General features: G+C 43.3%; 1 protein-coding gene across 1 annotated transcript in view; it reads left to right on the forward strand.

The window, feature by feature from the left end:
- The first annotated feature begins 1,476 nt into the window (after positions 1–1,476).
- The window catches only part of GRIK2 (glutamate ionotropic receptor kainate type subunit 2), a 361,868-nt gene continuing 345,687 nt past the window's right edge, over positions 1,477–17,657 (forward strand). The window contains exons 1-2 of the mRNA XM_066315185.1: positions 1,477–1,526; positions 6,791–7,193. Coding sequence (XP_066171282.1) covers positions 7,079–7,193 — 115 coding nt within the window. The 5' untranslated portion in view covers positions 1,477–1,526; positions 6,791–7,078. The remainder of the gene's footprint in view (positions 1,527–6,790; positions 7,194–17,657) is intronic.

Genomic DNA, 17,657 nt, shown 5'->3' on the forward strand with positions numbered 1-17,657 from the left:
TAGCAGTGCGCTTGCTTTTAACGAGAGTTATCTCCATTACCGCTTCAGGCAAATGAACTGACTAATGAGTTTTTTGTCGGCCATGGAAGTGTGCTGCAAGTAATTAAGGGATGTGCTGTGGGACCGATTAAGCTGCAAGTCACAGCGGCCGGAGCCCAATCGCTGCGAGCCCGCAGCAATGTGTGCCGCCTGTGCAAGGCTCCACAATGGGATCATTGACTATTTACTTACTTCGCACAACAACTCTGCTGTTTATTTAATTATAGGAGCTTTTCAGTCACCCACCCCCCACCCGCTCCAGCCCCATCTCTTTGACGCTTTTTGAGTCCTCCCCTCCCTCCTCTGATAACCGGTTGGTCGCTTGGGTAGACGAAGCGGGGCAACGCCTGAGCATCCTTTGTGGGGTACGGGCTGCGCTCCCCCGGCAGATCCGGGAAAGGGAATTTTCCGTGAGGGAAAGGCTACGAGACAGGGATTTTCCTGTCAAATTGCTCATCACATCTGCCTGGAGGTCAGACTCCGAGAAGGCTGCACTGTGGAGGGGGAGGCGCAGGGGAAATCCTGCAGCTCTTCAAGGCATGTCCGAGTCACGAAACAAAATCGGGAGAAGCTCAGAAGAGGCGAAGAGACGCCTGTGGCGCTGCGGGGGCGAGTGCGGCTGGGCGAGGGAGGAAATCATTGGCACTCCCGCAAGGCGGGGCGGACCACACATTTCCCACCCTAATTCATCAGAGTGGCCTTGGTCCTTTCACCAGAGCCCTCTCCAGCAGCGTTGACGCTTAGAAGCGAGTCGGGGGCGGTTGGGGCAGATGTGGTCTCCCATTCCCTGGATTCTTTTCCAGACCAGGGAAGTGCCCAAGCTTAGTACCCGCTAGTTAAAGGAAGGAGAGGGGACAGGCAGGCGGGTTTCAGCCTGAGAACAAGTCGAGAAGCAGCCGAAGCTTTTTCTAGCATCCCCGCAGGCTGAGATAGGAGCACTCCACTCACCCCCGCACCCACGGGGAAAAATGGGAACGGGCAGGGGTCTCTGAAGCTGTTTCACAGTCAGCAGGATCCAACTCCCACTTCATCCGCGTTCATAAAACGGGTTCGGGGACCCCAGTTAGGAGCTTGGACTTTTAACGCCGTGAATATTCGCTGTCCGGCGGCTTGGGGCTTTCCGAGCGACGGCGCGGGGGGGAAGCCCTGAGCCCATCGGTGGCCGGCGGCACCGACGAGACTTGGCGGTGCGGGGAGCCGGCAGCGGCGGCCGTGGAGAAAGTGTGTTTCTGCTCCTTTAAAGGGCGCTGTGCAGCGCTCCCGAAGGGAGGCGGATCTCCCTCCTTCCTCCCTTCCCTCCCTCCCTCCTTCTCGCTCTCCCTCCTCCCTCGCTCCCTCCTTCCCTCCCTCCCCGCTCGCCGCCGCCGTCAGTGGTGCCCGGACGCCGGCTGCACCGCAGCCCGGGCTGTCCCCGGCGCCCTGCCACCGCCCTTCCTCCCCCGCCTCCGCCTTCCTCTCCCTCCCCGATTCCCCTCCCGCAACTCAAGGTAGGAGGATGTCCCGGGGTCTCCGGCCGGCCGCCACGGCCGGAGGGGTTGCATGCCAGCGAGGGGCTGCGGGGGGCGGGGGGGCCGGGGGCGGCGGGGGATGCACCGTGGCCGCGTTGTGCCGAGAGCTGCAAAGAACGATGGCTCTTGGCCAGGTGTCTCAGGGCAAAGGCGGGCGCTGAGTTGGCCGACCCGACCGCTGTTGCCGCCCGGGTCTGTCCCTCACTGTGGGGAAAAAGCAGACCTGTCGGCTTCCTGTCTTCCTTCCATCGCTGCTCCGCATCGTCAGAGCCGCCGCTGTCCCCACGCTGAAAGTGGAGGTGTGGGAAGAGGGAGCAAGAGGCCAGGGCAGCGCAGCCCCCAGATGCCCCTCGCCCGGTGCCCTCCCAGTAGCCCGGAACTCCCTCCCACAGCCGGAGCGTAGCTCCCGAGCCGGCTCAGGGAGGCCGAACCGGCTGACTTGAGGATGTGCCCCCCGCTCTCAGGGGGGAGCGGAGGTGAGAAACGGGCTCTAACTTCGCTAGAGTTGTGGGTGGACAACAGTCTCTACTTCCGTAAGGTGTCCCTCTGCCCCTATACCCGGCCCCCACCGCACGGCGCAGCCAGTCCCCCTTTCGGCTTATCGGCAACCCTGTCATTTATTTCTGAATAAAATCAGCATTCTTTGGGTGAGCATCCATCGCTAAAGTAGCCAGGGCGCTGACACCCTCTGGAAAGCAAGAGACATTCCTGCCTACGGAGTGGAGGCATGATAGCAAGAGCCGTGCATGCACTGAGACGGAATGAATACATTGTAATGGAAATCTCTCTTCACATTATCCTTAGAAACTTTTGGGGGAGAACAGCAGGAAAAGCATAAAGCATTTGAAATTATGGTTTTCCCCCAAAATCTTGCACAGCTTCCCCAACCCCAAAGGAAACCGAAGGGACCAAAGACTGATCTGTAGGTCATGTCAAAACTATTTGTTTTTGCTGCTTAAACTTGCTAGGAAAGTGCATTGCTGTGATACTCAAAAGTGCCTGAACAAGAAAGTCTATTACACACTCACTTCATTAATTAGAATACAAGTCTTTCCACTAGCTAAAAATTAATTACCATCTTATAATGCCATTAATCATTGGCGCAGCAGAAACTTGGTTGTAAATTTGGACTGAGATAATAACAAACAGAAAAGGACCTACGGGGGTTTTTTTTATAGCTGGTGGGAGTGAAATGCCAGTGGGCCGCAATGTGTTTTAAATGATAATATCAACATTCATTTGAATACTTTGGCAAACGTTTTAGAAGGGAGGACTGTGTCACTGCTTTGTCAGCAAAGCTGCAATACTTGATTCTACAGATCTGGAGATGCTGGTCAGGTGTTGCAGTAAGCTGTGGCTCTCCTCACACCAGATTGCAACAGCAGGAGGACTGTGGTGGCATGTGAATCCAAAACGTTTGCAAGGATTTGCTGAAAAATGTCCGAGAAACATTTGGGGGACCATATGTTATACATACATTAAATTTATAGCAGCTGTTGTTGTGAGGGGTCAAAATAGTAGATTACGTGATATAAAAACCTCACTATCTGTTCTTAGAGGCACAGCTATGACCTGAAAATAAAAGCCCATTCCTTTTTACAGCAATATGATAAAACTATACATCCCAGTAGGTGGCAGCTAGCTGGAATTGGGTTAACTTTTATAATGATAACAGCACATAAAAATTAGATCTGATGGAAAAAGCTCCTGATATAGTAAGGTAATCAGAATCACATATCTCCCCTTTCCAAATGAAACATTATGGACATAATGTAGACCATTTATACTTGACACTCAGCTAAAACTGTAGTAGGTTTTTATTACCCTGAAAAGATGTAAGGCCTCAGACTGTCTCTTCTTCTTTCCCTGTCTATAGCTGGATTACTATTATTCATATCAGCTACACTTGAACAGAGCCCTGTGTATTAAAGATGTCCTTGTGTATGTCCATGTGTTACCACCATGTCTACAATAGGTGACCAAACAAATCAAAACATATATCCAAGGAATTGTAGATTTCCCAGCTGATGACCACTGAAGTGTAGAGGGCAGTTTCATACAGACTTTAATATGAAAAGAGCTGTGTAACAGTGGTGACAGGATCCCAAAACAGAAGATCGGCTTATCTTGAATGACATTTTATTAAAGATTTCCAGGCTTTGAATTGTACATCTCACAGGGAAAGAAATATGAAAAGCATTAGGAATATTTACCTGTTTTCATGTTGAAATCAGTCTGAAGGATGCACGAAAGTATCTTTTTCTTTTTCATGAAGAAGAAGTGGAGTTAAAGTCCAAATAACAGAAGAGGAGTCTAGGGTGGGGAAGGCTGAAGCTTTAGTCAATTATATAGTCTATAAAAGATCTTCAGTCACCAAATATTTAGTGAGTTCTAAATATCTGATGTCTTGTAAGATTTGCCTTTTTATATAAGGGACTCGTATTATTGAGAAAATATTTCTGGCTTAACTACGACTTTTCTTCAAGGTGGGAGCTAGCCTTTGAAAGAAGGGGGAGGGATGTTAACACAACAGTAGGCGACGTCTGATAGTAGATAAGGAGGACATCGGTACTTCTTCTGAACCCATAAAGTGCCATAAAATAGAGGGCTAGCTGACATAATATATATCTTTAAAGAAGCCGATAAGGGGTTTTAATTTCCTCTCCTTGCTGTGAAGTGACTAGGGAGGGTGAAGGATCCCGGGCGCTTTGACACCCGAAGCGGGAGGGGCGGCCGGGAGCGCTGTCCGCGGTGCTGAAGGGGCCGCCCGGGGCCGCTCCGGGCGCTGTCCGCGGTGCTGAGGCCGCTGCCGCCGCCGGCGGGGGCTGCTGCGGGGGAAAGGAACTCGCTGTGAGCCTCAGGCGTCAGACCAGGGGCTGCAGCGTGGGCTGCTGAGTGTTTAATAGTAACGGGAATTAACCGCAAGTTGTTTTATGATTCCAGTTCTAAACGCCTCCGTGAGTTAGGTGCTCAGTTGGGCTGAGATTGCAGGTAGCTGTATATTTTTTTTCTTTTTCAAGAGACCTTAGAAAATCAAACTGATAACAGGAGTCACTAGTCCAAAGTTTATGTCTTGTTTATTGTGCTAAACATGAAGACGAATATTATATTTTCAAAACTTCTCTCCAAAATGAAATTTAAAAAATTTTAAAAAAATCCGGTAAAACTGCAAGCTTCTTCTGGGCATTCACAACTAAAACTGTACCTAAATAATATCCTTTATTTCAGCAGCACCAGGGAGGGAGGCAATGAACTTTCACAGTATTCACGTGGGTTGATTTTATTTCTCCTTGGACTAAGAAAAAAATATAAACGAGTAGAAGAGAATAAATGAAATAGTAAATAGAAGAAAAAACATCTCTCTGCATTTTTTTACTGGGAGATATTCTAAGTGTGAACTGAAGGAGTCGCTAGATATCCTTGCTTTTAACACTAGGTGTTTTTTAAAGTGCTCCAATAGTCAAATCGTCTGATTGAATTCCCTGCTAGACTGCAGAACTAGCCATTCGTGATACTTATTTTTGACACTGCAGTTATGCCTCCATCTTAAGGAAAAAAAAAATCAATGATGTTTAATAATCCTCTCGCAGAATGTACATTTCTTTTCATCAGGATTTTACAGTGTTTTAAGTAAAAGTGTGCAGAGGAAATCAGTAAGGCAAAATGATAAAAAGTTACTGTGAATTGCTAACACTTCTAGGGGTACAGAGCACAAACACTGCAAGTTATAATCCTAATGCTGCTGTCACTTATTTACAGGTCCACAACACAGAGATGTCAATTAAGAATAAACTGTAACTCACCTCTGCCATGCTCACCTTCTGATAGATTTCACAGAGTGTCCTCATTAGCTTGGCATCATTGGTATTTATTTCTGTAAAATCAGGTTTATCCTATGTTCTTCTGTGTGTATCTGTGGGGGAAGTCTCCCAGTGATATTTTCTTTATTAATGAAAAGCAAAAGAGGGAGATAAAGGAGACAAAAGATGTCTGTAGGCAGAATGCAGAAAAATTTAATTCATTTTCCTGATGGGAAATACAGGAATTATATTTCAATGTTTGTAGTAAAGCTCAAGTAGGTTCAGCAAATCCTGACTTAGATTGCGAAGTCTGACAGTCCTGGCTTAATGTGTTTCAGTGGATGCAATCACACAACTAATTGCATTTCCAAGGAAAATCTAAAGTAGTCCACACAATGGATTTATCTTCTTTGGAACACCTGGTCAAAAACCAAAAGTCTATGGATGCATTGCAGACTTAAGCTCAGTGTCCCATTATCAGATTGGGAAATGCTGTTGCTCTCACTGAGGACAGCAAAATGACAAACTGCACAGATCATAGTATGGGGAGGAACAGCAACATTTCCATAATATTGGAGTGAAAGGAAAGTGGAGTGCAAAATAAGAGAGTGGCAGAATAAAGTGAAAATCATAAACTAATAAATCCCGAAGTTACGGTCTTTTAAGCAGCACTGCAATTTCAAGCAAGTTTAGCGAAACAGATCTGTGCATTCAACAAGGTTGTTCCAGTGCTGCCGATTCCTGTTACCTTGCAAAAGCACCTGTGCTCCCTTATCACTGGGTCCGGAGCAAGTTCCTAGGGACAGTCAGTATATGAGCCATAGCATATATCCTACTTCATGCATTAAAATGAGTAACAGTTAATCACTGTAAATACCATTATCTTTTTTTTTTTTTCCCAACCTGAACGTTACTCTGATAACCTGCATGACTTTGTTGTCAGCCTTCTCTTTCACAGCTCCAAAGCTAAGTGATCTCGACCCAAGCAGTCAGCTATTAAAATACAGGAATTGATTTTCACACGACAGATTCCCTTCTCCCCTCCAGCAGCACCCCTCTCCCCCTCTTCCCCTCCCCCCCCCCCCCTCCCCGTCCCTTATAGCTATTGTTCAGAACAACTGAATAACTGATAACAATAAGAAGCATATAAATAAAACCGAGCTGGGTGGTTTTTTTTCTTCCTCCGACAAAGCTGGGCGATCAGATCTGTTGCATAATAGAAATTGGGAAGGCTGTCTGGCAGGCAGCCTTAAGGAGAGAAGAGCTATCTCAATTTCTCTCACTTAATCTTGGCTTCGCGTCAGAAGCTGTGCAGCAGTGCAGTAGAATGGGAGCACGGCGAAAGCCTCGCCAGTGAAGCGGCGGGTGCTCGCTATGTGGCGGCACCTCAGCGATTTCTCGAGCTGGATTACCTATTGATTTTCCTCCTTTCTCGCCTCCCAGGTTTACTCGGCTGGACATTGTGTGTGTTTGGATTTCTCAAGGATTCTCCCCCGACTAACATGGATGTCCCACCATTCCTTGCAGTTGAAGGTTGCTCCTTGGCGCAGTGAATGAAGAACATGCAGGGATTGCTAATGGGTTTGGGAAGCGTAGACTCTGCTCTCTCTGTGACCATGCCGTGATCGTGTCTGAGGGCCATCAGTTTACGTATCCTCATTCTCACCCTACCGGGAAACCTGACGGCTTAGAAGGGGGAAGTAAGGCAGCGCGTGTGTGCATAGAAACATCATGAAGATTATTTCCCATATTGTAACTAATTCAGTCTTCAGATGCACCATTAGACTCCTTCTTTGCTTACTGTGGATTGGATATTCTCAAGGAACCACACATGTATTAAGATTTGGTAAGATTTCCCGACACTTTTTTCACTGTGTGTTTAAGCCTGAATGTGATATGCGTAGGATTGACTCAGAAGGGGATGCTGGGGGAGAGCGGGGACGTGCTACCGGAGTCGGGCAGCGAAGTCTTTCTTTATTTTGCATCCGGAGGGATGAATTGCTGTGTAATTTTTTTTTCCCTGTCGCTGCTGCTCATTGTAGCCGTAGTAACGGCACGATGGTGATGATAATTATAATAACAATAGAAAATAGACTGGCAAACGCGGTTGCCTAAGGCTTTGCGCAGCTTGCGTGGCTTCCTCGTAATTGTTTCCATTGTTTCGCTTAATTGTTTCCATAGTAGGGGAAAGCATGGCTAATACGGCACTTGATCAGTTAAAAACCTGTCAAGTAGTTGTTAAGTTTCGGCCGCCAGCCTCCTATCCCCCCCGAACCGATCCCGTGCGGGCGTAGCGCTGTGATCTGAGACCTCTAGGCTGATTTCCCTTGAAGTATCTGTCTGTTTGCTTGACACTTGAGTGGCGTTTAGGGTTAGAGAAGAGATTATTTATGTCTTGAGCGGTGCTCGGGGAAGAGCTTTTGCGGTACTTTTCTAAAGCACAGCGTTTCTGTGCGAGGAAAGTTGTAGGAGTTCCTCCCTCTACCGGGGAATAAAAAAAAAAAAAAAAAAAAAAAAAAAAAAAAAAAAAAAAAAAAAAAAAAAAAAAAAAAAAAAAAAAAGCAGGTCAGAATGACATTTCAACATTTCAAGAATCGAGAATCGAGAGGGCTTGCAGTTTTGCAGTTTAAAAGTTATCTCAGCTAGACCAGGGTACTAACCTTAAGAGCTCTGCCTGTGCGCGCGTGTTCGTGTCTAAGCAAACAGGTGAAGGACAAATTCCAGCCGCTGCATCCCCCACAGAAGTTTTGCAGTGAGGAAGGGCAGGACGGAAAGTTTGGAAAGCAGGTCTGAAGCGGTCTGTGGGGCCGAGGATGTCCTTCGGTGCTAGTCCGGGGAGAGCTACGGTGGGAGTCCCGCATTATCCTCCTCCTGGTCGCCCGGCTGCCGTGGGAAGCCGCGGTGGGGGCCGACCAGGAAGGGACAGGCTGAAAATCGCTCCCCCATAAAGCCGGCACCCTCTGTGCCTGTCGACAGCACGGGTGGGGGGAGGAAAAACGGATCTCCCGTATTCGCCCGTCCGCGATAAACTGTGGCAGCTCCTGCATCCATTTCTGTGGGGCACAGAAATATCTTGCCTTTGCCTGGGAATAATGCCTTGGTTTGTATCTATTTTAGTTTAAATCAGCACCCCCGCACACACTTTTATATGGAGGGGAAGGTGAGTAATGATTAAAAAGTCACCAGGCTGTTACCAGACTCGTGTGCTGAATTCCTAGCGCCACTTTTTTTTTTTCTGCTTGCATCTGGTCTAAAGGTGGTGCTTAAGGCACGTTGCTCTTAGCAACCGTCCTCAGGAATGCTTGTTTCTTTGGACAGAGCTAAACGGGCCCATATATCATTGTGGGGTCTATTTTGCAATCAGTCTGATCCATAATCATGGCCGTGAGTTTAGTGCTAGGATGCCTGTAATCTGGCATTGGCCGGCTGAGTTTCCACGGGCGCCGGGCGTCTGCCTCTAGGAGCCTGAGTTACTTTCAGGTATAGCTATGTAAACAAACATCTTCCTGGTCACGGCACTAGCAAGAAGTGGACTTTCCTTCTTTAGAGCGGCATTCCCTCTGAATTGTTAGTCCAGTGTACCTCTAGACACAGCCCTAGAGAGCAGCGGTTTGGCAAGCGTTAGAGCAATAAATAATCCCGAGGCTGGAAGGTGATGCAGCGGGTCTCCGTTACCCGGTGACATAGTAGTGCATGCGTATGTTTCACTGGGCTGACTTCCCAACCCAACTGCGTCCTGGTCACACAGCTGGCCAACGGGTTGTGATCACTCCACTGTTTGTAGCAGCGAAGTAAAAATCCGTTTCTGCATCTCTGCCTACTTTTCCCTGTCTTTGAAAAGAACTATCGCCAAACCATCTCTGAACATTAGAAGTAGGAAGGAAGCACTTGGTAAGTTTATTTTGTTGTGGAGAATGTTAGATGTGAGAAGAGCAGGAAGACTTTTGCCCTGCTCATCCGGGCCTGTTGCATATCTCTGTTTGAAAAGGGTCTGGATTTAGCGTTGTCCAGGCTAAGACACTCTGTCTATGACCACGAGAGAACTTCCACGCTATCCCCAAGGCTGACATATCTCTCTCTGCGTAGGGCGTAGCAGGGTAGAGGGAGGGAGCAGAGATTGAGCTGTGCAAAAGGTTTGGTTATTTCTGAGGGGGAATTCCCCACCGCCTCCTCCGGGGTTCCCTTCTATCAGTCCCTTCGGGATGTCCTTGCGACCAGGAGGACGGGATGCCGTGGAGTCCTTCCCGAGGAGAAGCGAGAGCTGAGGAGATTCCCTCCAGAAGGCAGCCTGCCAGCCCCCGCTCTTCTTCCTCAGCCAGCAGTGCTATGGCAACAGGGGAGAGCTCGAAGCCTGCCAGAGCTGCAGCCCCCTCATTCCTCCTGTGCAAATTAGCCACCATGGATTCGCATTGTCCTTCCCACGGCTCCTCTCGTTGTTGGGACTAGCCAGCATGTCCTTTCTCTCCCTCCCTCTCTCTCTAAAGCTACCTTTTAGCAATCACACAGGGAAGGCGAACCGCCTGGGTTATTTGTCAGATTCGGGAGGTTATTTCTGTCTGTACCTTATGGAGCGAACACGGGAGAGAGGCTGGTGCGATAGCACCGTTCCCTCCCCGGCGACACTTGCTTAGGCATCCGGACACCGCCTGTTGCTGCTGAGGGAGTAGGGCGACGTGGTCTTCGGGCATCACACCAAGCGCCCTTCCTGAATGACACATTGCTTCGTGGGGCATGCGACCAAGCTGCCTCCCTTGCCCTTTCTGAAGGCAGTTTCCCACGAGCGAGCCCAGGGAACGCTGGAGGTGAGGTTTGTGTACATGCTACTCGAGGGTGGCAAAGGGGAACAGCCCTAACCACCGATGCGGATAAAAGGATAGGTCCCACCTTTACGAGGGAGAAAAGCAGCAGCCTAGTATTCGTCTATCCGTTGTGCTAAGTGTGATGGAAACCTTTTCCTTATCACTTGGCACCGAACAAAAGCCAAAATACGTGACCGCCGGCGCATCCTTTACGTTATCGGGGATCGCATTTCGCAGCTTTCCGATTCACTGCTCCTATGTAAACACAGGCCCATGGTAGCGGCTCCTAAGAAATTCCAGGGAACTCGGCGGATCTAGAGGCCAGCCGATCCGCCCCTCTGCCCATGGGCTGGGCACGTCGAGGCTGCTTTTCCTAGGTCTGCTTTTACCTCCTGAAGACATCTCAACACCTTGTCCCGGGAATACTGAATTAACAAGCCATTAAGAGACATAAAACACCTGTAATTGCTCACTTGTGTTTGCAGAAACCCATCCCTTGTCTTGCCCAAGGCAGCAAGAGCCTGGGCTACTTAAGCCCCCTTTTTATTCCCCCACCTACTACTAATGTGTGGAGCTTTATTGTCAGCGCTTTGAAGTCTGGAGAGCTCTAAAATGTCCTCTTTTATTTAAACTGCTCGTTTCCGGCCTTGTCTCTACTGCTGTGAGCAATTCGTCTTTCCTACAGCAAAGGTGTGAAGAGAGACCTGTGACGAGAAGGTGAAAGAGGTCTGGTCACTGTATTTGCTCTCATTATTCGTGAGAATGTGGTGAACGTCTAAAGACCTCCACTGCAGGGTGCTCAATTGCCTGATAAGTTTTAACCCACTTCGTGTGATGCTTTATTTTCTTGAGGACATTCAAGAAGGGTAAAGACAAGTAGAGCCATACACCTGTAGTTTTGACTTTTTGGTTCTTTGGAGTTGCCTGACTTGAAGCAGATGAGAGAGGGAGATGAATGTTTTGTGTTACAATGAACTATAAAGGAAGGGTGTGTGCGCACATATGGTTTCTTCCAGCTTAAAAGTAAAAGAAAGTAAAGAGAAACATAGGAGAAAGTTTTCAAGGGAAAAAGAAAAGAGTTTTGAACTCTCACCAAAAGCGTTTCTTACTACTGACTATTTTTTAATTTTTTTTTTCTGAAAATCCACCACACCAAGTCCTTATGAAGCCTAGCACTTTCCTGTTGCCCTACATAAAATTATAATAATAGCAAATCAAACTTTAAGAAATGTACTCTTTGTGATTTAGGAAAAATCCCCCTCGTTTTACAACTCCTTTGTGGGAACCCAGAGAGGGGAATTGCTAGATCCTTATGAGTCTTCCTCAATGAAGATTTAGCATGGGTTTCATCTGACATACTTCTTAGCTGAGCTGCTTTGTCTCAAACAGATTGAGTTCATCTTCATGCAATTGTTTTCATGAGCTCGAGTGTGACTAAACCAGAAAAGCAACTGGCTTATTGTGTCCACTGCCTGTGGAGGTGATGGTGGGGGTCAAAACACATGGTTCTGGGATTCAGGAGACCATTTTAAAATTGCAGCAGTGGGAACTAACTCTGTGCAGATATGTCTGAGACAAGAGGTCAAGTGAAAAATACCTGCTGGGTAATCGAGTGGAGTTTTCTTAAGGGACTTGCATTAACACTCCTGGATGTGTACTTTCTTTCCTTTGGATTTTGCATTGACATCCTTTTAGTGAGGGAAGGTAAGGTTTCTGCCTCTATTTGAGAGAAACAAAAAAATGTACTTATCTTGTTTGAGTGGGGAAGGCAGCCTGCCTTCAGATCAAGAGTGTGATGAAAATCTGCAACCCAAACTTATGACAGCCCTCGGGGTCCGTGTCTCGGCAAGTCCAGCATTCAGAGCCAATGAAAAATTTACTGCCAAGAAGAAGCTTTCAATATCTGTTAACATCTTCACGAAGAGGTGTTCAAAATCAGTCTTATAAACAACAACAGAAATCATTGAAAGAAGAGTAAGGTTAAGAGCCCCGGGAAGGCAGCAAGGAGGTGAGAAGCATTGTTATTGACTGGTCTAGATTAAACAGCACAGAGAAAGATTTCAATTTGATAACGTCACAACCCTTCCTGTTTTTCTTTGCTGCTTCTGCTGACAATTTTGTAAGGTAATTAAATTGGCTGATTGAAGTCACAGTGGTCATGGGGCGATAAAGACCGTTTGGATTTAATGGAATTTAGAAACAACGGTGCACTGCACACAACTCTTACAGAACGAGAATTTTAATGACTCATTCAGGGTGCTGACTACATAGAACGTCCTGGACGAGTTTAATTGAAAGGGCAAAGCTGATTAGCTGTATACAGTCTTTATTGCACTAGATAGGGGAATTAGACTTATCCTTTTAAAAGACTCATTATTGCATTATCAAGATTTAATGTAGGTTAAGAAAGCTTTCATCCTTGTGGGCTTTCTGGAATATCCCCAGATCCTTTCACTCAGTGTTTGGAACACCAATAGTCTCATAAAATGATTTTTGCACAATTGCCTGATAGCTTGTATTCTTACTGACTGCTTATTCTTACTGATAATTTGCTTCTTACTGACTGCTACCTGCTCTTTGAAGACATGAAATATTCAAGTAGTACCTCAAATTTAAACGTGGTTGCTGAAAGAAATGATTTCTGCCACCAGAGATAAGAAACTAGAGAAAAAGAGATTTTTCTAAACTCAAATATTAGAGTTTAGTTTTAGGATTTTTTTTTTCACCATTTATTTAGGTATTTATTTTATACAGAGAAAATCCTCTCAATTTAGGGAAAAAAGCAAACCAAACATCTTGTAGCTATTGTAAATAAAGCAGATCTTTGTCCCCTACTTAATGTATTTACCTTGTCTGTTTCTGAGTTTTAACCTTCATCCTCTTTAATCTCTTTCAGAGGAACAATTACTAGAAGGTATGTCAATAATGCAAAAGAGAAAATAGAGAGTGTCTTATTTCCATACTCCCTAATCTGCAAGGCAAATTAATTTTTCCTGAATAAGCTTTTTATAGTGTTATGCTGTAATGTATGTTGGAAGATTAGATTAAACAGCATGATAACATAATGACATAATGTCATTATGCTGTCACATCTGAACTGGAATATAGAGAATCAAAGATCACTGTCATATTAATACTTATAATTTTGTGCGTGTCCCGTGCCATCCATGCTGTGTTCCCCCTTTCTTGTCCTCACTCCTGCCCCACTTCCTGCTCTCCGCCCCCCTCCCCCCCGAGTCCTTTGGTTCCTTTGTTATACAGTAATAATTGTGTTGAGCACTTTCAATTTAAGCAGCCAAAGCTCTCAGTAATGCAAAGAACACAGAACAAACGTGTGATGATCATTATTCCAATACTGGAGCTCAGCCAGATTTGGATAAAACAGGTGGTATAGTAATGCTATGTCAAACACTTAGCAAACTCAAAACCAAAATCTATTTTTCATTTAAAAGTACTTCTTAATGAATTTAAACCACCATGCTTTTTTTTTTTTTTTTTTTTTTTTTTTTTTTTTTTTTTTTTCCTCTTTTCTTTAGGCAAAAATTAGAAGTGACAAATGAGTGTAATTCTCAAGTCAAGACTGCTCTTTTTACACTGTTGCAAAGCTATGCTTGCATAAGAAATTTGCAGGTGACTTCGATCAGTTGTGATTCAGATTTCCTTGAACATTATTCTTCTAATACAAAATGCTGTTGAAACACAGTAACTCATCTAGGAATGTGTTTGGCTGCTTTTAAATGAAATACACATTTTTAGATAACGGGTTTTTTTTAAAGTGTTTCCATTTCCAGATATTTCTGCCTGGGGCATAGAAAAAGAGGTTCCCTGCTGGTATTGTGAGTGGAGGCTAAGGTAGGAGTAGTTTAAAGCACAGCTACACAGTAGAGTTTAGATCACAAAGTTTGTTCTTATTTCACAGTAAACTTTTTTTCTTATCCCTGAACTGGAAGATGAATTCATTTGTGGGTTTTAGAGACTTTAATTTTTGGAGAAATACCTTACTGTGTATTAGCTGAATGTGTGTTTTATTATATTAGTATTTCCACTCACAGACTCTTGAAAACCTATTTTTTTCAAGAGAATGGTTATTTAGATTTAAAGTCAATTGATCTAGGAATGTTGAAAGTGTCTGTCAGTCTTCCATCATGAAAAAAACCTGTTTGTTAGAATCATTAATTCTTGTATAAGGCTTCATAACTGACAAGAGAACGGTCCAGGGAGAGCTTTCCTACTTTGCTGTCATAAACTGGGGTTTGGGAGACTTGATGTCCTTTTAAATTCAAATTACGATTACCCCCTCTTCTTTTTTTCTGTCCTTACTCTGTGTCTCTGATGTTTACTAATTTAAAAAATATATTATCTGATGGTTGGGTAGGATAATTTTGAGATAAAAATATTTGGTTTTTTGTGTTATTTTTTAAATTTTTGTACCTTGATCTTGTATTTGATCCTTTCCTCTCACTTTGTCTTTTTCCTTTTTTAGTTTGAAAGAATGAAATGGAAAGTGATTACTGATATGAAAGAGGAATGTGTATTTGTATCTGTTTTTTTCTGATTCTTTTTGGAAAGTCTTTGTTTTTTCTAACATGGGAAAATCCATGGAAAAAATAAAAAATCTGGAATCCTCATTTCTGTCTTAAAACTAAACTCCTAGTCTAAGCCATGCCTTAGGGCTCCTCTGCAGCATTTGGAGAGTGAAAGAGGCAGAAGGATTAGACAAGGTTGGCTTAAGCTGGATAACTTTTAGATGGCTTAAGTTAGGCTAGATGAACCATGTCCCTCATGGAATCTGCAATATGGAGAAGTCAAAGTGGACTGAGTAGAGGTTTTTTGTTTTCTCCCGAGCCTTTAGTGTCTATTACGACATATTGAACTCATTTTTTTCAGATGGAAATTTAAAAGGGAAAGATTAATATATAAATGTGTCAGCAGTTTCTTCCTGACATGAAAATACAGAAATGCTGAATCAGAGACCACTCACTGAGTCTGCTAAAAACTTGCCAGCAAGTGGGTGGTCCTTGTTTTCACAATAGATAATCATAGCTAGTCCTGTAAATAAGGACTTGTTTGTGAACACATATATTTAACTGATTACTTACTCTACAGAAATTTATTGAATAAAGCTTATCAGGCTTGCTTCAAAAGGTGCAGAAATATTTCACTCTGAAAGAGTGTGCCATCTTCATACATAGCTTTTTATGTATGTCCAGTACCATATTTCAAATTGCCACATTTCTCTGAATATAGGAATATTTTAAAGTGGTTTTTGTCCTAAGGTAACTGATACTGAATGTAAAACAATTTTCTTAAAAAAATCTGATTAGGTAATAATCTGGGTAAATTTATTAAGGATTAGTTTATTATTGAACTTGCCATCCATTTGGGCTTTTGTCCTTCCCTAGGAGCTAAATATATACCAGCTATTTCAATCAGCTCAAGAGCTAAACATATGTCAGCTATATCAATCAACTCTCATTTATGCTGTTATTTAGAAGTTGCACAATTAGGACATGATTTACCAAAGAGTCCATAATTAAAATAATTATACTAGTAAGCATGAAACATTTATAAGAAAATCTGAGTCTCATAGCTCACAATTGTAAAATTTGACTTTCACTTTTTTAAGCATGTAAGCAAATATTTTCAACTGCCCCAACTGTTCACAGTACAAAACTTTGATGAAACCAGTTATTTTACTTGGAAACTAATTAATTCTTCTATTTCTACCTATATTTTTAGTGTGAATGCTTGATCATCAGTCAATACCAACCACTGAGATGGTCAGATATGTACAGTCCTTGAGAATTTAGTGCTAAGCTGATTTATGATAGTGTGTTTTTATCTTTACACTATGTATGATAGGAAGCTATGTAAAGTTTCTTATGTGTAGGGATTCAAAACTGCAATTTATGGATAAAATATGGAAATAAGGTAACTTGAAGTATGCCTTAGGTCTGATTATTCTCTAACTTTCTGTTCATTTCAGTGGCTTATGTTAGTCTGAAGTGAAATAAGAATCAGAGCTGTAAGCTGTAGCATGCTGTTTAGAAAAAGAGTGAGTTGGATTTCTCTAAGGCTAAAATGAAATAATCATGTTAAAGTTCATGGATATTTGCCAGTTTATCCTAGGTATAGTCATTGCCTCTATAAACTGGTGACAGAGTATTCTTCCAAAGTTGCATGATTAGGTCCACAGTGATGTTGAATACAATGCTCTTCAAGTCAAACCACCTGTGCTGGTAGTGGTTTGCAAAAATTAGCAAAAATGCCAATTCCAGAACTTGTCTTTCTTTGAATTTTTCCCCCAGTTATCTTTTAAAGTCACACTACCATTTTTTAAAACTACATTTGTTGTTCACTTATTGACCTTAACAATATGGAGGCATATACTATAAGACAAATTCAACATGATAAAAATAATTTGACTGATTCTTTTTTAAAGTTGAAAATGGTGTACTGACTGATTAATGCAGTTAATAGTAGCTGAACAACTTGTTTTACTGATCAAATGCTGTAACACAATCAGAAACATTTCACTATGTAGAAATACATGTAAATAACAATAGCAGACTTGAAGATACATACTCTGTAAGAGAAAACTATTTTCTAAGGCAATAACTTCATTAATACTTGGAACATTTAACCTACAAGGCAGGAAATCTATAAAAGAAGTTCCATGTTACTCGTTCATTAGGAATTTGGGTAAAAAGATACTTTAGGAAAATTAAAAGCACACAGAGTACTCTAAGACAGCAGAAATGATTTTCTTTTAAAAGTGTAATCACAGTGGGTTTTGGTTTTATGTACATTAATGGGAGTATGTATTTCAATAGAATTTCAATAGCAAATATTTGTTAAAAATGTCATACAGAACTTTTAATAAATTATCAGCATGAATCTGAGTAATAAAATTCATCATTCTTTTTTCAAATTGTGCCACTTAAGGACCAATATCAGGACTGAGCCCTAGGGAATCTAACTTGTAACCTCTTTGCTTATCTGATTTCTACAGTTCAACAATGTTTACAGGTTTTGTGTATACTATACTAACAACATTTTTTTTTTCAAGTGACAAGAAAACATTACTCCAATCACCTTTTGAAGTTAATAATTAGGCATATTAAAGAAGTATTTATATACTGCTTAGAAATACCTATTTTCTCTGGTGTTTTGAGCCACCCATATATGCTTTTAGTTTGTGCAGCAATGAAAGTTTGATGCTTCACTCTCTGAAGCTGATTTTTGAAAATATTGCTGTGCAAAATTCAAATGCAAGGCCAATGACAGGTCGTAGCTAATTTGAGGGAAAATTTGGACCTCTCCTTTTTAAAAGAAAATATCACGTACTGAGGGAGTATATCTTGCTGATTTTTAGCAACTGTGCTTTTGAACCAGTCGATTTTAAAAGCTAAGGTTTTTGGCACTTGCTTTCATACCTTGAGGTGCTGAACTATTTCAGTCAATGAGGTACTTGAACATGCTCCCAGATAGTCTTGACAACACTGTTCTCT

The sequence above is a fragment of the Sylvia atricapilla genome, chromosome 3 (genome assembly GCF_009819655.1).
Source record: "Sylvia atricapilla isolate bSylAtr1 chromosome 3, bSylAtr1.pri, whole genome shotgun sequence".
In the NCBI taxonomy this organism is placed as follows: Eukaryota; Metazoa; Chordata; class Aves; order Passeriformes; family Sylviidae; genus Sylvia; species Sylvia atricapilla.